The sequence below is a fragment of the Schistocerca cancellata genome, chromosome 2, assembly GCF_023864275.1.
Source record: "Schistocerca cancellata isolate TAMUIC-IGC-003103 chromosome 2, iqSchCanc2.1, whole genome shotgun sequence".
Lineage (NCBI taxonomy): Eukaryota > Metazoa > Arthropoda > Insecta > Orthoptera > Acrididae > Schistocerca > Schistocerca cancellata.
In genome coordinates, this window is record NC_064627.1 from 347,360,086 (window position 1) to 347,386,761 (window position 26,676).

At 38.3% G+C, this 26,676-nt stretch overlaps 1 protein-coding gene across 2 annotated transcripts in view; it reads right to left on the bottom strand.

Annotated features, from left to right (window-relative positions):
* Positions 1 to 2,052: 2,052 nt before the first annotated feature.
* LOC126161739 (lysophospholipid acyltransferase 6) overlaps positions 2,053 to 26,676 on the bottom strand; it is a 155,046-nt gene continuing 130,422 nt past the window's right edge. For both annotated transcript variants that reach the window (XM_049917778.1, XM_049917777.1), the window contains 5 exons: positions 24,528 to 24,675; positions 23,894 to 24,099; positions 14,280 to 14,477; positions 12,495 to 12,646; positions 2,053 to 3,459 (listed from right to left, as the gene is read on the bottom strand). In XM_049917778.1, coding sequence (XP_049773735.1) covers positions 3,321 to 3,459; positions 12,495 to 12,646; positions 14,280 to 14,477; positions 23,894 to 24,099; positions 24,528 to 24,675 — 843 coding nt within the window. In that variant the 3' untranslated portion in view covers positions 2,053 to 3,320. The remainder of the gene's footprint in view (positions 3,460 to 12,494; positions 12,647 to 14,279; positions 14,478 to 23,893; positions 24,100 to 24,527; positions 24,676 to 26,676) is intronic.

Consider the following 26,676-nt stretch of genomic DNA (forward strand, 5'->3'; position numbering starts at 1 on the left):
CTGATTTTACTTAAGAACATAACCTCTTAAGGTTTTGACACAGCATGGTCAATAAAATTTTACTTTCAAAGTCATTGAACACTTCTCTCATTTTTGTTTTGTTCAGCACTTGTTTGACAGCAAGGTTTTGACTTCTCATGAACCAGTGATGAAGCTCTCTTTGTTTATGTAGTAGTTTTCTGACACAGATATTTAAACAAACACAGTGGGCCTTTCACATCCCTTAAGACCTTGCTCGTAGCATACTTGACTAAGGCATATTGAATGATGGTTTTGAATTTCTTCCATTTGTGCCCCACATCTTCATACTTAGTACTGAATATTTTATGTTGACTGCTCAGATGCTGTATCCTGTCGCTCTTTCTAAGCAAAGTATATTTTCCTACCTTTCTTGACATTCGTTATAATACCTGTTGTCATCGATGCTATCACAGCCTTATGATAACTGATTCTGTAACTATAAACATTACTCCGAATGTGTCATTAATCTTAGTAATAAGTTCATTTTTCACAATGGCAGGTCATTCACTTCTTTTTTCATTATGGATGTTCTTCTGAACTTCCCAAAACAAAGGACACCATATCTTACAACACTATCACCCATCATATTCTCTCCACATACTACGTAAAGTTCACTATTTATGTTTACAGCTTTCATGGTTTTGCACACATAGCAAGTAACTCATAGTTTTTGGCCGACAGAAGCCATTTTCATTTATGGTTACAGCACAAATAAAAGTACAGTAACCCTTCTCTGGCACCACCAAACTTGTACTGAGACAGGCTGTGCTTAAAGTACTTTGCTACCCCACCAGATAGCATTGGAACTTATATTCTGATTAGCCCTTGTAAACCTTATTCAAACTTTTTCAAGAGTAAAACTAAGAATTATTTTGATATGTATATCCACAGTGGCAAGTCCAAGACGGAAAAACGACAATATGGAAAGGACTGATTGCTTCATACCACATAGAGGAGGCATTGTTTTTTTTCTGCATTTTCCTGGCTAATAAGTCCCAGCCCACATTAAAAAACCTTCTCTACAGTGTCTTACTTTGACTATAAGAAGTGCTTACTTTATATTTCAAGCTTTAATGCATGTCCATGTCCTTATCACCAAAGTCTTCTGTATCTTCATAAAAGCGTCCCCCATTTATCTTATAATCTGCAGCAATCACTTGTGCGACCAGTTCTACAATATTGCCCAAGTGTGTGGGAGCTGTACCACATAGGACTAACAGGGGATGCTGAACACACACAGAGAAGAGTGGAATGAATGGTCACAGGTTTGTTTGATCCATGGGCTAATGTCAAAGAGATACTGAAGGAAATGAACTGGAAGACTAAGAAAGAAACTATTCTGAGAATGTCTATTAAAGTTTCAAGAACCAACTTTAAATGATGACTCTAGCAATATACTACAATCCCCTATGTATCACTCACAGAGGGATTGTGAGGATAAGATTAGAATAATACTGCACATACAGAAGCATTCTGCCAATCATTCTTCCCATGGTCCATATGTGAATGGAATGGGAAGAAACCCTAGTAACTGGTACAATGGGACATACCTTCTGCTATGCACCTCATGGTGACTTGCGGAGTATAGATGTAGATGAGAAATCAAATTTTATTTTTTCAAGGGAGGAGGATCAGTTAGGATGTAAAGTTCCACTCAAAAGGAAAGGTTTTGGTGTTATTGTCCTTATGAAGAGCTGCTTACATATGCCTATAGAACCTAATACTGACATCCATCCAGCGATTTGCCACATACTTTTATGAACCCATTTCAGGCCAATATAGTGAGAATGGTACAGTCAGAGCTACACTTTTGCTGGCATAGCCTCCTGTCTGGATGAAGCACAAAAGCTGCTATTCCTTGCACTTTATACAGCTTTCTAAGGCAATAACCCAAGGAAGCTCTCTAAGACAATAACCCAAGGAGATGTCTGTACTTTTAGAAGATAAGCAACAGTAAACACTGGTTTATGCAACAGCAACACATATATACATATGAACAAATTAATACACTGTAATAAAAATAATCACACATACACAGTGTAGCACCATCACACTTTATTATAAGGGATAGTTATTTGACTCTTTCTGAGGAAATGCACAAAAAGAGGCAATAAAGAGATCAAATAACATGTCATTGCATGTATTAGTTTTCTCAGTCATTCTAGAATATATGCTTTACAAAAATTGCAGTTGCAGTTAAATGCAAATTGTATACAAAAAGTGCTGCACCATCTGTACACATAAGTTTTGCCTGAAATAATTTGTTGTCAAACACATACACGGTTGATAAGATAATAGTGTTGCTGTAGCCAGGCAATAACATGGCTACCGCTGAATCACGCAACATTCGTACTGGAGCAGTACATTTAAGAAGTTACCTGTAAATATGGGTTACACTATGTTGTGCCATTAACATATACATAGGGGAAGCACTGGATATTGCAACAGAATTATACAGCATGAAGCAAAATTACAATTAACTTGCAAAAGCCTCATTGTTCTACAGCGAGTACGTAAAATTTAGTTTACATGCAAGATACACTTTTTAAATGTTTCAGTGATAATTATGAAAATGAAACTGAGTTGTGATTACAATGATTTCCAACAAATGTGATGCTCAGCTGAACAGATACTACCTATAACTGTTAAACACATGCATGTTGATGCATTTGTGCCTTTATGTATACATGATTAACAGTAATCGAAATTTACTTTTGAGGGTTTATTAGTTACATATTGTGATTGCCAGATAATTGGACAATGTAAAATATATCTTTGTTACTAACACCAGTACAATGTGACAACATGAGATATACATACATCCTCACAATGATGGGTTTCATATCTTGTATATGACATCCATGAAAATATGATTATATGAAATGTATAACATTTAAAACATTTTGTTAAAATATACAGTCCATCAGTTAACAGTCAAATAGTAAAAACATTTCTCTCAGCAAACACTGAATTACACTTTTATTTTAAAATGCATGTTTTTAAAACATTGACATTTGGTCCAACTTAAAACCCAGTCCACATGACTAAAAGTTTTTGACAAAACTAGACAACTTTTAACAAATATCAGTTCAACATTCATTACTAGATGGGTCTGTTAAATTTATTTTGCCTCTTACAATATCAAAAGACTAAAATAAAGTTAAAAGAAAATCTTTTAACTTTTACTTGCAAGCATAACATATACACCAGTAAGTCACGTATTTTCTGCGAGTCTCTCTCTGTCTTCATATGTTTGTTATATATACAATATTACTATTTAAAAAGGCTTACACAATAATTCAGTCATATTTGTTGGCAGCCACACCATTGGAAATAGGTTTGGAAGCAGCAACATGCCTCTCCTTAGATGACGGGAATAGGCGAGGCAGTACAACCAAGGCCAGAATGCCCAAAATGTGGAGCCACAGGTACATATGCCTGAAAAATAAATTTCACCAGTGCACGTTAGTCAGTAACATAAAAAGAATATCAGTGAAAGCATATTTTTATTTTCTTATGACAGGTGCAAAGTATTTTAGTACTGTTTTCTTTCATGGATTACACAAGGCTCATTCAAAACTAAACTGCATTTTTTGTGATATATAAAATTACAAAAGCATTTCATAGTTTTTTATATAGTTTCCTTCAACAAATATACACATTTTTCTACTAGATATGCACCCTTATGATGCATTTGTTAGAAAAGGCGAGAGGGGAGCTGAGGGCCTCCAAGAGACAACTAAAAATGTTGTCCTTGTAACACCTTTTTTAAAAGCCCAAATGTTTGAATTAATTGGGGATAGATAAACCAGAACTATAAGAAAGTTGTACAGTGAATTACTTGGAATTAATTACTGGCATGTGGTGTGAGTTTTCATGCAGAAGAAGAATGTCCTGAGTGGATCATGCATCATTTCCTGTGATAGGCAGCTTTCCCATTTACCAACAACTTGCTGTTGTATGCTATATTAATTATCTTTTTGCTGTGATAAAAATCAATGAATGATGCATATTTTGGAAAAAAGGCAGTTTCTAAAACTTTCATTATTGACACAAAAGTTCTGGCCTGGATATGTGATTAGAATGAGAAGAAGCACTAATATGTGGTACAATTTTACATTCTGCTTTGCACTTCAAAATGGTTTGCAGGGTACGTGTGTATATGTACATGTAAAAGCCCTTCCTTGTATTCTTCTCTAGTCAGCATTCATCCTCTGAATCATCATCTCTGCTGTATAGTAACTGATTCATGATACCACTTGTCATGAAAAAAACCCCTCACACTTATCCTCAAACTGTATGTCACAGACAAAAGTTTAATGTATATCTACACTCTGCAAGCTACCATATGGTATATGGTGGAGGGCATTCTGGTACCACTATCATTTGTATGGCTTTGCTATCCCATTCATGAACATTGCATGGGAAGAATGACATTGTTAAGCCTTTGTACGAGCCCTCACATCTAGTTTTTCAGGTGTTTTATTCTGTGAGATGTATGGGAAGGAACAGCATGCTGCTCCACTATTCTTGGGATGTATGCTCTAGGAATTTTAACAGTAAACGTCTACATGATGCACAAAATCTGTTTTGTAGTATTTACATATGCAGACTGAAGTGACAAACGAAAATTGTTTCAAGGCTGGGATTCAAACCTGGCCGTGGTACAAATTTTCATTCATTACTTGAGTTTGCATGCATACATCATAGATGTTTGAGATGTAACCATATAGTTTTATTATGTAGTATTCTGCTATTGGAGTATTTTATGTAATATTCTGCTATTGGAGTATGATAAAAATTTCCATAATGCTCTTGCACTTACTGATCAAACATGTTAAAATGTATCACTCTTCATTTCAGTTTCTGTAACCTCCTCATTAATTCTACTTTGTAAGGATCCGAGACAGATCGGGAACTGTTCAAACAATTAGTTCGAATATGCCTCCTTTGTGGATGAATTACACTTCATTAGGATTCTCAGCCTGGCACCTGTTTTTGCTACAATAGTTTTATGTGGCTGTTCTACTTTAGGTTGCTCCAAATAGTTATCCCAGTTATTTTACAGTTGTGGCCGTTTCCAGTGGTTTATAGCAAATATTGTAATTGACCACTAATTGGCTTTTCCACCTATTTACACACACACACACACACACACACACACACACACACACACACACACACACACACACAGTATGTTACATGTATGTACAGTCAACGACATTGCTAATCCTGACAAGAAGTGTTTATCTTCTTCAGGTTTTGTAACCTACCTACATACAACAAAATCATCTGTGAACAGTCTCATGGAGCTATCAATGCTATCCACCAGCTCATGTAAATATATCATGAACAGTAACAGTCCTGCAGCAGCCCACTGAAATACTTCCAAGTTACAGTTACATCACAATAATGTTGTATGGAGATCTAGGTTCTAGGAAGTGTCTAATCTGGAAACAAAGTTAGAGTGATGTGGATGGTCTCTGCATCTATATCATCTTTCATTCACTAAGTGGAGTGCAGTACTACACTGAATATTTCTTTGTTCCTTGGTGAGGAGCCGTCGGTTCCACCTCACTAACACCTTGCGATATCCAAGGCATTTTTTGACAATGTTTTTATGACAACAGTTATGTTTAAGTCGTCTTCCACAAGGTAGATACTCTCTATGTAAGTGTCTTTGCATATAACCATACTGCATGAAGTCATTGCAAAAAGTACGCCACCAAATGAATTTTGGTTGAAACCCAAAGAAGAATGTATACAAATTTTCAACAACACAAGATAATGAAACAGCAATGATACATCTCAGTTTAACAATATGTTTGTAAATGTTACAAAAACGAGTATTATTACACTATGAAAGAGAATTTACAGGAACTGAAAGAAAAAAAAACTGACACACTATTTATTTAATAAAGTATTCAGTTGGACAGTTGTATGTTATTTTTCCAAGAATTAAACAGCTGTTGAGGGTCAGCTGAAATGTGAGAGAGAAAATTTAATATCAACTCATAGATCTATAGGATGGACTGAAAGTATGGCCCTAAATAGTTTTATGGGCAGATTCTGGTAAAAGTTCTAGGAGAAAAGCAATAAACATGTACTCAACATGTGGGGAAGAAACGTATTGCTTTGATGAATAGCAAGTCAACCTCTCCCTCTTGAATAAGACAATAAATCATAAGAAATTACAGCATTATGTTAAGTCAATAAATGGAATAAAACATTTGATTACCCACTTGTGAATCAGTCTGGTGTTTAAAGTGGACAAACAGAATGCTGCAATGTTAAAATATCCATTTAAAAATGCACTCACTTGTCAGAAAACTGGAACTGCACCAATATTGGACTGCCGAACACACACACACACACACACACACACACACACGCACACACACACACAAATATAAAACAAAGATGCTGTAATTTACCAAACAAGAAAGCGTTGGTACGTTGATAGACACAATAAAAAACACACAAACACACACACAAATTTCAAGCTTTCGCAACCCAAGATTGCTTCATCAGGAAAGAGGGAAGGAGAGGGAAAGACGAAAGCATGTGGGTTTTAAGGGAGAGGGTAAGGAGTCATTCCAATCCTGGGAACGGAAAGACTTACCTTAAGGGGCAAAAAGGACAGGTACACGTACACACACACACACACACACACACACACACACACACACATATGCATCCGCACATACAGGGTGTTACAAAAAGGTACGGCCAAACTTTCAGGAAACATTCCTCACACACAAAGAAAGAAAATATGTTACGTGGACATGTGTCCGGAAACGCTTACTTTCCATGTTAGAGCTCATTTTATTACTTCTCTTCAAATCATATTAATCATGGAATGGAAACACACAGCAACAGAACGTACCAGCGAGACTTCAAACACTTTGTTACAGGAAAAGTTCAAAATGTCCTCCGTTAGCGAGGATACATGCATCCAGCCTCCGTCGCATGGAATCCCTGATGTGCTGATGGAGCCCTGGAGAATGGCATATTGTATCACAGCCGTCCACAGTACGAGCACGAAGAGTCTCTACATTTGGTACTGGGGTTGCACAGACAAGAGCTTTCAAATGCCCCCATAAATGAAAGTCAAGAGGGTGGAGGTCAGGAGAGCGTGGAGACCATGGCATTGGTCCGCCTCTACCAATCCATCGGTCACCGAATCTGTTGTTGAGAAGCGTACGAACACTTCGACTGAAATGTGCAGGAGCTCCATCGTGCATGAACCACATGTTGTGTCATTCTTGTAACGGCACATGTTCCAGCAGCACAGGTAGAGTATCCCGTATGAAATCATGGCGATGAATCGAGGAAGTACAGTACATACTGGCGAAACTAAAATGAGCTCTAACATGGAAATTAAGCGTTTCCGGACACATGTCCACGAAACATCTTTTCTTTATTTGTGTGTGAGGAATGTTTCCTGAAAGTTTGGCCGTACCTTTTTGTGACACCCTGTATACAGACACAGGCAGACATATGTAAATGCAAAGAGGTTGAGCAGAGATGTCAGTTGAGGTGGAAGTACAGAGGCAAAGATGTTGTTGAATGACAGTTGAGGTACGAGGGGCGGCAACTTGAAATTAGTGGAGTTTGAGGCCTGGTGGGTAACGGGAAGAGAATATATTGAAGGACAAGTTCCCATCTCCAGAGTTCTGATAGGTTGGTGTCAGTGGGAAGTATACAGATAACCCAGATGGTGTAACACTGTGCCAAGATGTGCTGGCCAGTGCACCACGACATGTTTAGCCATAGGGTGATCCTCATTACCAACAAACACTGTCTGTCTGTGTCCGTTCATGCGAATGGACAGTTTGTTGCTGGTCATTCCCACATAGAAGGCTTCACAGTGTAGGCATGTCAGTTGGTAAATCACGTGGGTGCTTTCACACATGGCTCTGCCTTTGATTGTGTACACCTTCCAGGTTACAGGACTGGAGTATGTGGTGGTGGTGGGAGGGTGCATGGGACAGTTTTTACAATGGAGGCAGTTACAAGGGTACGAGTCAGAGGGTAGGGAAGGTGGTTTGGGGATTTCATAGGGATGAACCGAGAGGTTGCAAAGGTTAGGTGGATGGCGGAAAGACACTCTTGGTGGAGTGGGGAGGATTTCATGAAGGATGGATCTCATTTCAGGGCAGGATTTGAGGAAGTCGTATCTCTGCTGTAGAGCCACATTCAGAGTCTGATCCAGTCCCGGAATGTATCCTGTCACAAGTGGGGCACTTTTGGGGTTCTTCTGTGGGAGGTTCTGGGTTTGAGGGGATGAGGAAGTGGCTCTACCTTCCCTACAGCTTAGGTCTTCGTGGCAAATGAATCTGCTCCAGTCCTGAATCCCTGAACCATTACACCAATAACCTGAAAACAGCTTTCGCATTCAACTACCCTCCCAATCTGGTACAAAAACAAATAGGTACAGCCACTTCCTCATCCCCTCAAACCCAGAACCTCCCACAGAAAAACAATTTCAACTCTGCACAACAAGCAAGCTACATCAATTTTTATAAGATTGTTTTGTTCACATTTATCAAGAATCTCACATGTAGCAAAGGAAAAACAGAGCACAGATTTCTCTTATTAATAAGGAATGCAAGCGAATGGATGGACAGAATTGCAGACCAAAACTGCTGAGCTCCATTTGTTGTAATGTTTAACAATATATATTTATGTTGACAATTATAATATTTATGAAGGAACAAAAAATTCTCTCATGGTTCAGGGAAAAAAAGTTATGTAATTGCTTTTCCCCCCTCACATGTTATATTGAAAATATTAGTTAGAGTTGAATAGTTAGAGTCATAAAAAATGAATGGTCGCTGAATAGTTTATTCTTGTGAAATTTCTGGGCACAAGTTGTCAAGGAGGTATGATTTCAATTTGTTTTTGAAACTATGACAGGCAGCAGTAATAGTTTCAAGAACAAACTGAAATCATACCTCCTTGACAACACCTTCTATACCACAGATGAATTCTTGAATATGTGTAAATAAATCTGGAGATATAATATATGCATTCTGTGCCATTTAAGGGAATGGGATAGATAATAGAAATATTTAGGTATAACACAATAATGTAAACAAAAAAGAAAAGAAAAAAGAAAGAAAAAAAAACTTGTTTCCTGTGCGCATTTCTTGTGCATTTGACACATTCCACATCATAACGGTTTTCCGTGCTATTGATCAATGGAACACGTAACTAACTAACTTGCAGATCTGCAAACACAGATGTTGTGCAAAGTCTGATGCTTCAGTGTTTTTGTTTAACATGTTAGTGAATAATTATTCAAACAGAATAGTGTTTGGACAAACACTAATTCAGCTGGTTTTGAGCTAAGATTCTCTTTGAAAGCTATTTGGAGATCTAACAGGCCTCTAGGAAGGCTGTCATTCCAACACTGTGGCATGGAATCTGAGTGAAGCCTTTACTTAGTGACAGTGCCATTCAATGATATGGCTAACAGCAGAGAGGTGGGCACAGATTCAAATTTAGTTCATGCAAAGTGATCTAAGTAGCATTTTAAATACGTGTGAGTTAAATTGTTTGCCCTGATCAGTAGTGACAGGAGTAGTGTGCCAAAGCAGGCAGTCCACTCACAAAAGGAGGTTGTGGCTAAAGTTATTGATAGGCTTGTTATGTAATACTGGTATTCTTCTTATGGTGGTAAAGGTCCAATGACGTTGATAAGGACATAGGGTGGAAGTACTGACTGGCTGTCAAAAGCTTCACAGTTCTTCTTAAAATTTGGCTAACCAAATCTCCTTTTTTGAGTTGTATTGTGGCTTTTACTCCTGGATAGAAAGACTGCAGAGACAGTAAATTACTGCTGGCAAGAATCCATTGCGATGAATGGTTGTGCTTTTAATGTCGATACACAGCAATATATTGATGCCTCTGAGTGTGATAACTGAATAAATTGGAGTTGTAATCCTGAAGATGCTTTGAGGAATATCTCCAGTTTTTTGCCATCTACTAGAGCTTTGGCAGATGTTATGAAGTCAAGTTTCTTTGCAACAGCATCCATGTGCATATGGTGGCACATTGTGCTCACTACTGTCTTATTGAATATCCGAGATGAACTGCGCAACAAAGTTCAACTTTCATGTTGATACTTTATTTGGCTTCTGACAGAAAGTGAAGACTGAGTGGCTTGTGGTCTCTGATAAGGGTGAAATATCTACCTTCAACAAGCATGTGACTAAAGGTTTTTAATGCCACACTGCTTGTATGAAGCTCACAGTTGTCTGTGGACCAATTTACTTGTGATGATAATAAATTTTTGCTTAAGAAAGCCAAAGCTTGCTAGTCACGTGGTACACTTTGTTGTAATATAGTTCCAGTGATGGTTGAAAATGTGTCTACCACAAGTGCAAGAGGCATGCCAAGAAGAGGATGACTTAATAATGTAACAGCAGCTTTTATTCTGGCAAAGGATATTTTCTTTGCATCAGTCCACACCTTTGTGTTTCCTGGTTTGGATGAACCTTCTGCAAATTTATTGTGAGGTGCTGTGAATGTGCATGATTGTGCACAAATTGTTGTTAAATATTTTTCAAGCTCAGGAAATGGCATAATTTATATACTATTGTGAGCTGTGAAACCTGAGACATAGCTATGACACAATCTGACAGGTTAACCACTAAGCTGTGTTAATTTCATTTAGTGAACAGCTGCTGTTGCTGGTCTACATGTCTCCCTCAATGTACAACATTACAAGTAGGTCTTCAATGCATATGTAATGGAACTCTTGATCATATGGCATAGGTGTCCATGAGGAGACAACTGTGATGTAGATTCAAACAAGCAAAGACCTGGGAGGGCACCAAAAAATAAGAAATCTGCTCTAAAAACGAAGTAGCAAAGGAAGATCATAGTAGTCACTCAAATTCAGAATGGTTCAAGGATGGGGAGAGGACCATGGAAACTTAAATCTGTATGGCTGGATGTGGATTTGAAACTCCTCCAACAATTACTTACACACATCAGCAACAATGAATCTCCATACAAATTCACAATGAAGATTGAAGCTGACAATGACATACAAATTGATGTGGCTATATGTCTTTAAAAGGTAATCCATTTGCAGTTTACAGGCAACTGCCATCAGTATTATATCATGGCAGTGAGAGGAGGGATATATTTAGGTGTCAGCAAATGTATCAATGAGGAGTTTTAGCACAGTAAAGTTCTCTGTGCTGCACAGTTGACAGCTATGCCATTTGAAATTGACCACTATTGCTATTGAGTTCTGGTGGTGCTTTCCTTGTGGTGGTTGACACTGCTGGGCTGCAGCTTCAAATTTTCTATGATATGAGCAGATACTGTCAGTGGTGGGTGAGTGCCTGTTCCTGCTAGAAGAGTGATACCATTGTAGCACATGGTTGGAACGCTGTATTTGGCTGTATTGCTTAGATAGTTCAGCTAGCATTTTCAGCACATCCAAAGGACACTCTGTCCTGACAGGGATGGTTGCAATGCCTGCGAATGGATATATCTCTAATTGGTCAGAATTTTGAGTGTTTATCATAAAAGGCGGCGACATGCAGCACAGTTGCCCTGAGTGGTTCTGCTTCATTTGGCTAAGGTAAAAACTTGTGCGAGATGTGTTATTTAAACTGACTGGGAGGGAATGATGCATCTGTAAAGGAACTGCAGACAAAATGCAAGTGAAGCCTGTTCTAGAGCTCCAGTATTTTGAGATCTTAAGAAATAGACTGACAACAGATGTTGAAGGAATCCAGAGGTGCCTTGCTAGAATCATAATAGATCAATACAATCCATACAAAAATGTAATGGAGATGGTGTGGCAGAAAGAGACGGGAATCTCTGGAGGAAATGTAACACTGTTCCCATTTTGACAGTATTGTGAAAAGGATAGACTGGTACTCACCATATAAAGGAGACACTGAGTTGCAGACAGGCACAATAAAAATACTACACACACACACACACACACACACACACACACACACACACACACACACACACACACAGAGAGAGAGAGAGAGAGAGAGAGAGAGAGAGAGAGAGAGAGAGAAAAGCATGCCACACATACACACATAACCCAGCGTCTCATGCAGAACTGTTATCAAGGCTTGTGGAAGTGTTACATATTACTAGAAAGGTTGTCTAAGTCTACCTGAAGTGCACTTACTACAATAAGGGCATGGAATACATTAAGACTAGAAAGAGCCTAGTTAAATCAAATGAACTTCTATGTAAGGAATGTTATAGAAAAGGTATTATTTAAGAAAAAAGTTTGTGAAATTAAAGAAAAGTGGTGCATGGCTGAGCAATGTAGGGTCAGAAATGTTAAATTAAACTGTTTCTGAACATTTCATGGAAAACCAACTAAACTAGTTTTACGATTGTGCACTGTTATTAAGATTCCACTGAAGACTATAAATTTAACTTCAAACACTTTACTTTCAGTAAACAAGTGTAGCTTTACTTACAAATACAGTCGAACACTGGGCCAAAACTCAAGAAGAATAAAGCTAAATGTAATATAACCCATGATAACACGTGTTATTAGCATGGTCAGCACATCATATGCAGTCTTTGAAACCTCTGAACCCAGAAAATAGGGTCGAATTGTTTTTCGCACCTGAAAAGAGAAAATTTGTGTTATTACTCTCACACACAAATTAGAAAATTAAGAGGAAAGCAGAGGACTCACAATTTCAAACTTATAAGAAACTGGTGCATGTACAAATTTATGATAAAATAATGCCAAAAAAGACACATTTTTTTGTTTTACCTGCAAGCACAGTTTGTGTTGAGCCAGTGTAACAACAGTTTATTTCCCTTTAAAAGTTACTAAATTCAGTATGAATTTGCTTTGATAACCTTTTGAATATGATATCAGACTGCAGTATAGATAACTTGCACAGTTATGAAATGTAACAAAAAAGAGTGACCTATGACATGAGTATCCATGATGCTTTGTATGCATACATACAAAGGTAACATCAACATACCCTATGTCCATGGCTGTGGTACTATTGAATATCAATTTTGCCAGTATCCTGCCAACTCCAAACTGACTACCTTAACCCTTAGACATATGACTGACTACACCTTACCTCACAACTACTGTGTACACAAAAAAACATGTGGATGAAAAGTACTCATATGGAACCATGTTCATTAGCAACTTATGAGGGATTCTTTTTCCTAGCTCCCCTGCCTGCATCCAGTGAAGAAGGAGGCAAGTATGAAAGCTGAGCTGCAGTGTTAAAGTTCCTAGTTGAATACCTTTTACTGTGCACATAGCTTGAGAGGTACATAGCAATACCATGAGAGGCCATCACCACACAGGCACAACCAGTTTCCAGGTGCCTTCTCACTTCTGGGTACGTGCTTCATGGCGGTGCTTGCGAATTGGGATATCTTCTGCTTCAGCCCCATGTCCATCAGCATATCATATTCATCCACCAATAGTGTTGCAGCCACCAGAGAGAATGTTGGCAATTTTAGATTACTTTTTGTCTGCCTCATACTGGCACAGATGGAGATCTTTTTGCCAACAAGCAAAAAAGATGATGTGCTACCAACACTAACTCAGTTCCTACAATTCCTGAAGTTTGCTTTGTTCCAGCAGCTTCACAGTTCTTGAGGTTCTTGCAGTTCCAATCAAAAGACACAATTCCAACTTACCAGTCACTATTTATGGAGTAACAGGAACAGCTATCTACAAGTGTCTGTGTAAGGCTTTCGGTCATAGTGACTAAATCATTGAGTGCCAGGGGGCAGCGAAGTTATTTAGTAGTTGTTGCATTAGACATAGCACATCAAGTGCTACCCGTCAAACTGTTACCACTGTTAAGCACCATTGTGCACCATCACAATCAATAAATTTATTTTTTATTATTATGTTGCAACATTTCTGTTCTAGTGCCAGCTAGTCAAGCAAGTGTGTAATTAGATATTACTAGTGTATAGGGCCACCTTAATTAGATCCATACTTGAAATAGGCATTCTGTCACTGTGGCTATTTGGGCTGAATTGATAGTAAAATTCAGTTACATTATCTCAACCTCTTTCCACTACACAGTGTCTCTGCTATAAGGTTACCTTAAATCATTCACTTTTTTATACACCAACTAGTTTGTTTTACACTGGTTTACTGGGTACTTGTAAAATGATATTCCATAAGCACAACAATCCCCCTCCATGCAATTTTATCTGTGTATGCATCTGCACAGACATTTGTAAGTCCACATAAATCAATAACTTACTGCACGTGCTGCAAAGGTGAATAAGGCTCCACTCATAAAAGTGAGGTAGTATCCAGGATAAAAACCATGCCAAAGGGCTGACAGAGCATAGGTTAATACAGTCTTCATTTTACCAGCCCTTTCATACACAATCATACGTAACCACCGAGTTGTCCCTTTGTTCCACTGTTCAATACTGTCATGCAGGCTTAGACCAAGCTGAAAAAGAAAGAAAACTGCTGTTTACCATATGCAATAAATGCACTTCAGATGTTTTGAATTAGGAAAACAGTTTCCAAGATATTTACTAGGGAACAGAAAGGTGTTTGAAAGGTAGGGACTGTTTGTGTACATTTAAATATAGCAGCTCAGAACAAGTTTTATGAAGGCAGCACCACCTACTGATTGTTTATGAAGCGACAAAAGTCATTGTTTTGATTCAGAAGTCACATGCCAGCAGCTGAAAGCAGATAACAATGACTTTGAAAACTGTTGCTCCCACCACTTTTCAACTGCAGGCTGTAATACTGTTTTTGCACGCAAAAGGATCTGCAGCTGCTGAGTGTCACAAGAGTTGTGCATAGTATATAGGCCAACAATAATGAGGGAACAGAATGTTGAGATACAATGCTGATAATTCAAAAAAAAAAAGTGACCGAAAATATGCATAATGAAAAGTGGACTGGTAGGTCTAGTAACCAAACAAACTAAACTGTGCAACTTTGATCTAACAGATGATTGGTGCCCTAGCAGATGAATTTTCTCATGATGGACACATCAGTATTGACATGTCTAACATGAAAAAACTCAGATCTCAAAAAATGTACAGTATGTGATCAAAAGTATCTGGACATCCACAAAAACATGCATTTTTCATATTAGGTGCATTGTGCTGCCACCTACTACCAGGTACTCCATATCAGCGACGTCAGTAGTCATTAGACATTGTGAAAGCAGAATGGGGTATGCTCTGCAGAACTCATAGGCTTTGAACGTGGTTGAGTGATTGGGTGTCACTTGTCATACGTTTGTATGTGATATTTCCACACTCGTAAACATCCCTAGGTCCACTGTTTCTGATGTGATAGTGAAATGGAAATGTGAAGGGACATGTACAGCACAAAAGCGTACAGGCCGACCTGCTGACTGACAGAGACTGCCGACAGCTGAAGAGGGTCGTAATGTGTAATAGGCAGATATTTATCCAGACTGTTGCACAGGAATTTCAAACAGCATCAGGCTCCACTGCAAGTACTATGACCGTTACGCGGGAGGTGAGAAAATTGATTTCATAGTTGAGTGGCTACTCATAAGCCACACATCACGCCGATAAATGCCAAACGATGCCTCGCTTTGTGTAAGGAGTGTAAACATTGGATGACTGAACAAAGGAAAAATTTTTTGTGGAGTTACAAATCATGGTACACAATGTGGCAATCTGATGGCAGGGTTTGGGTATGATAAATGCCCAGTGAACATCATCTGTCAGCGTGCGTAGTGCCAACAGTAAAATTCGGAGGCGATGGTGTTATGGTGTGGTCATAGAGATATGGGGTTGTGCTGCCAACATACATATGAACAGAATATTAACCCTACAGAAAAGAGCAATCAGAATTATCTATGGATTAGGGTATAGAGATTCATGCAGGGAAATCTTTGTTCATCATAAATACCTCGCAGTCTACTCACTGTATCTTTACAAATTAATTATATTTTTTGTGACACATCAAAACAAAGAAACAAAGTGTTCTGATATGCATGCCTATAATACAAGAAATAAAGACTGCTACTACAGACAAAGAACAAAATTAAAAACAACAGACCATAGTCCATGCATTAGTGGTCAAATATGGTACAACAGATTACCGAGCTCTATAAGGTGCCACAAAGGGAACTTATTCAAAGTGAAACTGAAACATTTCTTGATTGACAAGTGTTTATACTCTTTAAGTGAATATTAATATTAAACTAAAATAAATTATTGTGTGTGTGTGTGTATATATATATATATATATATATATATATATATATATATATATATATATATATATGGTTATAATAGAAGGAAACAATCCATGAAGGAAAAATATACCTAAAAACAAAGATGATGTGACTTACCAAATGAAAGTGCTGGCAGGTCGACAGACACACAAACGAACACAAACATACACACAAAATTCAAGCTTTCGCAACAAACTGTTGCCTCATCAGGAAAGAGGGAAGGAGAGGGAAAGACGAAAGGATGTGGGTTTTAAGGGAGAGGGTAAGGAGTCATTCCAGTCCCGGGAGCGGAAAGACTTACCTTATGGGGAAAAAAGGACGGGTATACACTCGCACACACACACATATCCATCCACACATATACAGACACAAGCAGACATATGTTCATGAAATCCTCCCCACTCCACCAAGAGTGTCTTTCCGCCATCCACCTAACCTTTGCAACCTCTCGGTTCATCCCTATGAAATCCCCAAACCACCTTCCCTACCCTCTGACTCGTACCCTTGTAACTGCCTCCATTGTAAAAACTGTCCCATGCACCCTCCCACCACCACCACATACTCCAGTCCTGTAACCCGGAAGGTGTACACGATCAAAGGCAGAGCCACGTGTGAAAGCACCCACGTGATTTACCAACTGACCTGCCTACACTGTGAAGCGTTCTATGTGGGAATGACCAGCAACAAACTGTCCATTCGCATGAATGGACACAGGCAGACAGTGTTTGTTGGTAATGAGGATCACCCTGTGGCTAAACATGCCTTGGTGCACGGCCAGCACATCTTGGCACAGTGTTACACCGTCCGGGTTATCTGGATACTTCCCACTAACACCAACCTGTCAGAACTCCGGAGATGGGAACTTGCCCTTCAGCATATCCTCTCTTCTCGCTATCCGCCAGGCCTCAATCTCCGCTAATTTCTAATTTCAATCTGCCACCGCTCATACCTCACCTGTCTTTCAACATCATCTTTGCCTCTGTACTTGACTCCTTACCCTCTCCCTTAAAACCCATATCCTTTTGTCTTTCCTTCTCCTTCCCTCTTTCCTGACGAGGCAACCGTTGGTTGCGAAAGCTAGAATTTTGTGTGTATGTTTGTGTTTGTTTGTGTGTCTATCGACCTGCCAGCGCTTTTGTTTGGTAAGTCTCATCATCTTTCTTTTTAAATATATTTTTCCCACGTGGAATGTTTCCCTCTATTATATATATATATATATATATATATATATATTTTGTACTAAACTTGTAAAAAAATGCTATGACGTTTGCAAAAGACACCAGTTGGTGTCTCCATGCAAAAAAATACAATAAATACAAAATAAATGTTTTTCATGGAGGGGACTTGCACCCCTTGTTGTTTTGTGTGGTACTATCACAGCACAGGACTACATTGATGTTTTAAGCACCTTCTTGCTTCCCACTGTTGAAGAGCAATTGGGGGATGGTACTGCATCTTTCGACACAATTGAGCACCTGTTCATAATGCATGGCCTGTGGCGGAGTGGTTACACAACAACAACATCCCTGTAATGGACTGGCCTGCACAGAGTCCTGACCTGAATCCTGTAGAACACCTTTGGGATGTTTTGGAATGCTGACTTCGTGCCAGGCCTCACCGACTGACATCGATACCTCTCCTCAGTGCAGCACTCCATGAAGGATGGGCTACCATTCCCCAAGAAACCTTTCAGCACCTGATTGAATGTATGCCTGCGAGAGTGGAAGCTGTCAGCAAAGCTAAGGATTGGCCAACACCATCGTGATTTCCAGCATTACCGATGGAGGGCGCTATGAACTTTTAAGTCATTTTCAGCTGGTGTCTGAATACTTTTGACCACATAGTGTAAATAAGGTGGGTACTAAAAATGTTTACTGACCAGTAGAAACAGCAATGAATGTCAAGCAGACAAGAGTGTTTGGTGTGTTACTGACGAGATGGAAATGATTTGTTTTTCCACATTTGTGTAGGCAATGAGATGTAGATATCCAACATTAGTGTGAAATCAAAACAAGTCAATCCAGAGACAGGACAGATTGCTACTCCTTATAGGGGCAGCATTGAGATCAAGACAAACACAATGGAAAAGAATGCTATAAATATTTCAACTTCTCGGCAAAGTCCTTCTTCAGAAGAAGAAGAAAAAAAACACACACACACACACACACACACACACACACACACACACACACACACACCTGCTGACTCCAGGCACTACGGCCCAACTGCATCTGACGTGAGCAGCAGTTTACCTGACGTGGGTAGTGGGGGTAAGAACAGGTGTTGGGAAGGGAGGATGAGGGATTAGCAGGGTAGGGATGGGGAAAGATGCTTTTAGGAGCACACAAGACCTGATGGGGACAAGACAAGGCCTGCTAGTTGTAGCACTGGTAGGTTGTGCTGGGGTAGTTGGAAAGAGAGAGGGGGACAGGAAAGGAGAGAAGAAGGGAATGGGAAAGGGCTCTGTAGGTGCATTGGCAGGATAGATGACATGTGCAGTACTGGAGTGGAACCAGCGAAGTAAATAGCCAGGTGGAGGACAGGGACTAGCAAAGGCTGAGGCCAGGGGTGTTACAGGATTGAAGGATAGGTTGTATGGAGAGTTCCCATTGCACAACTCAGAAAAACTTATGTTGGTTGCAATCATTCAGTTGGGACAGGATGTGAAGCACAGCATATTGTGTGGCACGTTCAGCAACTGGCTGGGCCCACAGCCTTTTGGCTGCAATTTGGCAGTGGCAATTCAAGCAGAAAGACAGCTTGTTAGATGTCGTGACGACATAGAATGTGACACAGCAGCTGCAACTAAGTTGGTAAATTATGTGACTGCTTTCACAGACTTTAATGGGGTAGGAGATGCCTGTGACAGGACTAGAGTATGTGATAGTGGAAGGACCTACATCTATATGAGTCGTGAGGCAAGGGGTAGAGAGCAGGGATGGAGTTGGGACAAACAAGGATATTATGTACGTTGAGTAGGCGGTGGAATAATACTATGGGAGGGGTGGGAGGGTATTGAGGAGGATAATGGGCGGAGTATGTGATTCAGCTGATATCATCCAGGGTGAAACTGAGTCGTCAGAGTGCTCCTTTGTGGCCAGATACTGGGTATGTGGGCAACGGCAAAGGACTGGTGAGACAAGGTATGGGAGATCCATTACTGGAAAAGGTAGGAAGGGTAGAGTCAGTTTGTAAATATTTGTTAACTGTTTTGTTTGCCGGTATCATCCCGTAGTATGTAAAATAAACTTTGTTAATTCTTCAGACTGTAATTCTGTAACATGAAGACATCTGTTGAGGTGATTTGTTCTGCTCTGCCCGTAGCAACCATAAACTGGAAATTCCTTCCTTCCTCCTTCCATTATGAGGAGCTAAACTTCCTTATTTGTCTCATGTAAATATTGCCATGAAAGTAACAGTACCATGCACAATTTGAGATGATACAAGAGGTAGACTAATTCTTTAAAGGGTTCATATGAATCATCATCCAAAATACAGATATTCACATTTGATGCAATGTCCTGCATACTTCCTTTAAATTCATCCAGAAATATCATTAACTGAATCTTCCATTAGTGAATGACAGAACACGACAACATTAACAATAAATGAAACAATTGCTTGATGTTCTGCAACTATTACTTATTTACTCACTAACTTATTTTCAGATTCTCAGGCTTTCATCAGGTGACTACTACAGAGTGTAGTTGCAGTGTGCTTACTACAAGAAAGCAATCTTCAGCCCTCCAACACACACGCATCCCGCAAGTGATAACATGCTAGGTACTGCCTGTGACAAAAAAAGGCACAAGCACCTGCAAGCCAAACAATAATCCAAGCTCAACCCACATTTTGGTAAATGTTTTGGACAATAACAACAGTAAATGGTGCTTCCACAGCTATGATGCTGCAATTGCGAGCAGTACTTTCCTATGCCATGTCACACACCCATCAGCAACTTGCTTCGTATCCATTTAAGCCACACTCAACCTGGTCAACTTTCATGCAGTAACAATAAGTCACGTCAATTACGAGAATATGCAAAAAAAGAAATGCCTAAAGTAGAGTTTAAAATATGCTACCTCAATATTCAGGGCATGGCAGATAAATACTTAATTGTCAACGAATTTTCAAATGAAAACGTGATAGATATTCTATGTTTAAGTGAACATTGGTGTAAAGAAGACGAGCTTGGGCACAAAGTATTGGATGATTACACACTACTTAGTTCCTATTGCAGAAAACAGCACTTACGTGGTGGGGTAGCAATATATGCAAAAACACCTCTTGCACCAAACTGTGGCAGGATAGATCTCAATACCCTTAGTGATGAAATGCATTTTTAAATGTCAGGTCTAGTAATTGAGAGCCTTAAGCTAATGGTAGTAGTAGTGTACAGGCCACCTAGTGGTGACCCCCATATCTTTCTGGAGGAACTTGAGGAACTCTAAATGTACATATGTATACCGAAATGGAAAAAGTACAATGTTGTCATTGGAGGGGATATCAATTCAAGTTTTGATGTCCTGCAGGACAAAAAAACTGTGACAGAGCTCAAAAATGTGCTTCGACAATTTAACCTGTACTATGTTAACTGCAAACCTACCAGAGGCCCATCCTGTCTAGACAATATATTTACAAATATTAAGAGAACTTGTATGTCCACTGATGTACTTAGTTTCGCTTTCTCAGACCATGATGCGGTATATCTTAGTCTTAATAATGTAACTTCAGACTGCACCAAACCAGAGTCTAAAACTGTGATTACTAGACCAGTGAGTAGAGAGAGGATGGATAGGTTTAGACATGCCCTCACTTATTTCAGTTGGGACACATGTTTTATTAGGCTTCAACACTGTTCAGCTGATATTGTATTCACAAAGTTTTTCTCCGTCTTTTTAAATGTATTTGAAAATAACATCCCTCTGAAAAAATGTACAGTGAATATTAGTAGTAATTACAAGAAAAGGAAAATGAAGGAATGGTATACTCCACAGTTAGGGCAACTGAAAAATACTGTTATGCTGTATTCTAGTCTGTACAAAACCAGTAAATCAGAACTGTATAAAGACCTGTATGCTAAAGCTAAATGCAAGTATAGGAAGGCAATAAATGAAGCAAAGAAACTGCATAACATAGTAAACATTGAAAAATCTAACAATAAATGCAAGAAGGCCTGGAGTGTAATAAACTCCATTGCACACACACTAAACACAAAGAGGAAATTGCCATTACCCGAGAAGAATTTAATAAATATTGCATTCAGTCCATTGCAGAAATTAGTAGTTCAATAATCAAATCACCTGAAAATACACTTAGTATTATGGACAGCTGCTTTGAAAAGCTTCCCCCAAGCACCTTCACTTTCACAGAAGTGAGCCCACATAATATCCTAAAAATAGTGAAAAATTTCAAACCTTCAGTTAGTGTTGATTACTATGGTATGAGATGTAATTTGTTGAAAGATGTTATTGATTGTGTGATTTATCCTTTAACCTTTTGTGTTAACAAATGCCTAGTTGAAAGTAAGTTCCCCGACATACTAAAAATTTCTAGAGTTGGGCCCATATACAAAAAAGGGGAAAACAACTGTCCCACTAGTTACAGACCAATATCCATAACCCCAGTTTTTTTAAAAATTTTAGAAACGATTATGTATGAGCAAGTTAGTGCCTTCTTGGGTAAACTAAATATAATTAGTGATAAACAGTTTGGATTTAGGAAAGGTAAATCCACAACGGATGCAATGGACTCCCTCGTTAAATTAGTCCTAGTTGTGTTCGAGGCTAGGGACTATGCCCAGGCTACATTTTGTGACCTGAGCAGAGCCTTTGACTGGGTAGAGCATAACACTGTGCTGAATAAGCTAGTTTACTATGGTTTTGATGACAACAGTATAAATATGTTCAGGTCTTTTCTAGAGAACCATCAACAAGTTGTGTGCATTGGTAGGGAGAAATCAAATTTGGTTAATGTTAGGTACAGAGTGCCTCAAGGGTCGGTGCTTGGACCTTTACTGTTTATACTAATGATTAATGACCTGCCCTTATTCATAAATTCTCATACAATATTGTATGCTGATGACACAACTTTTCTACATAAAAGCTCTGATCTAGGTACACTGAAAACACTGACCGAAAATACCCTTGCTCAGTCCTCATAATGGTTCAAAGCTAATGGCTTCTTGCTAAATGAAAACAAAACCCAGACACTTTACTTTAGCCTCAAAGAGATTCCTAACTACCAGGAATTAGAAACTGTTAAATTTTTAGGTGTTACTATTGACAATAAATTGACGTGGGAACCACACATTAAAAATATATTGGCTAGGCTTTCAAGAGTTATTTATTTAATTAGAAATTTAAAAAGACATGTTCCCAATGACTATGTGAGATCAGCATATTTTGCCTTCTTCCAAAGCATCATCTCTTATGGAATTTTACTGTGGGGTAGTAGCTGTCATGTAAATGACATTTTACTTTTACAGAAGAAAGTAATAAGAATAATAACGGAATCTGATGAAACAGAACATTGTAAACCTCTGTTTATTAAATTGCAGTGTCTTACAGTAGTAAACGTATTCATCTACAATGTTTTAATGTACATTAGAAACAATTTGTCTAATTTTGGGTTGAGAAGTGACATTCATAGCCATAATACTAGAAACAGAACATCTGTAGACGTACCATATCATATATTATCAAAATCGCATAACTCTTACCTAGTTCTTGGACTAAGGATGTTTAATAGACTAAGTGCTGACTTTAAAGAACTGCCTGTAAATATCTTTAAAGCTAAATTATACAAGCTACTAGTGAACAATCCGTTTTACACCATTGATGAATTCTTTGAAGATGAAAATACTGTATTCTAACGTGTACCTATTTTATGTAAACCAATTTACATTGATATAGTAGTTTATGTAGAAATATATGCTCTTGACTTTGTCTATTGCTGTAATCAGCTGAACGACAATAAAATTATTATTATTATTATTATTATAATCATGGATCAGCAGTTTGGTCTCAGTTATCAAACCTGTTATTCCTTTGAGCTCTCTGGGCCAGGAGCTGGCTGCATCTACAGCCCAACAGTAAGAAACATGTTACTTCCTCAGCCCATCAGTAAGAGTCTTGTTACTTCCTCAGACTTTGGCTTTATGCTATCAAGTATGGATTCACTTTGGCCTTTGGTCACTAAATTATATTTTCTTTCCTTATATGTAACTCAAAACTACATCAAGTAGACTTATGTTCTTTAATCTTCAAGTGAAACTATTCTACATTGTGTACCTGGCAGGTGTTCTCATTGCACCTCCACTGGCACACAACATACCTGTAGTAGCCACAGATAAAATGATGTGTGACTTACCCAGATATGAGAGATATATCAGTGGTCTACATGTTATTTTACTGTGGTTACAACATAATAAATAATAGTTGCAAAACATTAAGAAAGTGTTTTTTCCTTTGTTATCAGCTGAAATTATTTTCATTCATTTTAAATTTCCTTTAATTGCTGTATTTTCCATCTAACACTACTTTACAAACAAGTCTTGAAAACTGTAAATGGTTATATTTAATAACAACTAAGAAAGAATAAAGAAATTTCAGTAAAAAAGCTATGCTACATACCTCAAACTTTAAAATATCTACATTTGAGATAAGATCCCAATGAGGATTACCATCCTTATCATAGCCATTGAATCCTAGTCCTGCAGCATTGCAAATTGCATCTGCTAAGAGCCAGGCATGGTAATACTTAAGTCTGACTAGAGAAGTTGCTGCTATCAGGTACATAGTCTTCTCAGCTAATGATGCCTCCTCCACAAAGTCTGATTCTGAAAAACATACAAGAAACTAGTCTGGAGCTGATAGGATCTATGTTGCTGCTGTGATTACCAACTGCTCAAAATTAGTTATTTCTTTTTTATTATAATAACCCCATTTTTAAAACTTTTCTAAATTTTTGTTAAGATTATTCATGGTAAAGGTTGGAGAAAGATTTGTAGGAAGGAAGGAAGATACAAGTGAATTTGTTTCACAAATGATCTACTATTTAGCTGATAAATTGTACAACAACATACTATACTCTAAGGTATAAGAAATGTATAAGGTATATGCACACTGAGTAAGTCATTGTATAAATAACCCAAAGAGAAGAAGGAAAAATTCTCATAGACTTGTTACAATTTAAACATGAAGTAAAAATTAAAAAAAAAAAGGGCATCAACATAGTCTAATAGAAAACTATCTGTGAAAGAAATACCTTTTACTCTTGTGATGGGAAACGATGGAATCAGTTTTACAAAGAATAAAGCACAGAGCAATGAGCAGGTAACCTTCTTGAGAACCACAAGACATGGTGATGGTTCCAGCACTACTTTACTGCTATTTGAATTTCTGTCCAGTGCTCCCTGGGGAAAAAACAAAACAATAAAATATAACTTCAAAAGTTTTCATAGAATAACACTCAATGTCCCACTTAGTCTGGTAACTGCTGGAGCTAAAAGGCCACAGCAGTTGCCACATACTTGTGAAGAAGACAAAGAAGAAAAAGCACGGACCACCAATCAAAACTGCTGTGCCATCAGGTGGAGGGAAGGATGCTGAAAACGAGATTTATGCAGGCACTTTTTAGAGTCACTGAACAAGTGGATAAGATAAAGAAAACCTTAATATTAATTGTAGCAGTTTTATATGAGGGAAGCTAACTGTCAAAATTTGACACTTTAGTTCACGGCACTCAGTTGTATAGCATTTGTGATGTTAACATGTTCTTTTGGAGAAATAAATGGTGCCTTTGACCAGAAATGACATGAAAGAGAACTAAAATCCGAATTTGCTTTGTAATAAGTTTATCAGAGTAGTATTTATTGGGGAGATGAGCTTATGAGCTTTCCTGGCATGGAGTAATTTTTGTTTGATTTTGGAATGGTAATGTGAAGAAGAGAATTCTCATATATTCCACAAATGGCTTGCATACAGCCTGTCACCTTTCTATTAGTACCTAATTTACTTCTAAATATTAAGGACTGTGTGCTGCTTGCTGAGTGGCATGTGAACAGTCAGTTACATCAGTTTAATATTGTAAAAGTAGCATTAAAATTATTGTAACTTTGTTCTAGATGTATTTGAAGCAACTCAATGTGAGCCCAGTCGTCTCAAAATATAACTAATGAATGACTTATGGTTTTTATAATGATACTATGAATTGGGGTGTTTAATAGAACATACAAACACTTTCTTCATGATGATGTCATAAGAGAGATGGATTAATAGCTCTTGGACAAAAATGGAACAAAAAATTGGTAAATTTTTGGTAATCCAACATCCCACCAATCACCTGAAATGATTTAAGGAAATCATAGTAATTTAAATCATCTAAGTCAGATGAGGCCTAGAATCATCCTCATACTGAATGTGACATTTCTAAGCCACTGCACCATTTAATTTAATGTTTTAAGAACTGTGCTGTACAATAACAAAAGATGTTAAGGAGGGCTGTAGCAAAGGTTTACATGTTTTTCCTGGACGTTATTGCATTACTCGTATAATGTTTCATAAGTTTTAGTTCTCTCTTCTGCATGTGCGATATCAAGGGCAAAAAAGTGTAATTTCAATAACTTATTTTTGTTGATAATGAAGGCTTGTGAAATTATGTTCAACTTAGGAGGAGGTAGCTGATTTAAATCCTAGTGGCAGAAAAAATTTCACTGCCAGTTTTTGGTCAGTGGAGGAAATAGAGGTAGTGAGTACAGACCCTGATCACCAGATTTGGAGCCAGTACCATGGATTAAATTCCAAACTGCTTTGCAATATTATGAAATCATGGCACGTGATGTCACACTGTTAAGGTGATGATCCACTGGATGGAGACAGAGTATAGAGGTACCGCTGTGGTGATTCAAAGGAAAGAAACACTTGTACCCAGCTGGAAATGAGAACTTTTCATCAAAGAAGATTAGAGTTTAATGTCCCATTAACATGAGGTCATTAGAGATGGAGCTCTGATTGGGAAAGGAAATTGGGTGTGTACTTTGCCTTGAACAATTTAGGGAAAACACAGATACCAAAATCTGGATGGTGAGATGAGTATCTCAATTCCCATCATCCTAAATGTGAGCAGTGTCTCCCCAACAAGTGACCTAGCTCAGTGGTATCTACTGAAAAGGAATAGGCTAGGATCCAATGCTGATATACACCCTCTCTTTTCTCTCTCGTCATAATACAAACATGACACTAAAATTCTCCATGCATTCTTTGGCAATGACCTCTCCTTAACATGTACACTTGCAATATAGGGCTTACATTTCCTGAAGGAAATGATGCCATTTTTTTGTGAGGAAAGGAAACCTTCGCCACTAGGTTGCTGGACCTAGCCCTTGCAGCCTTCTAGCTAAGAGTGCCATACAACT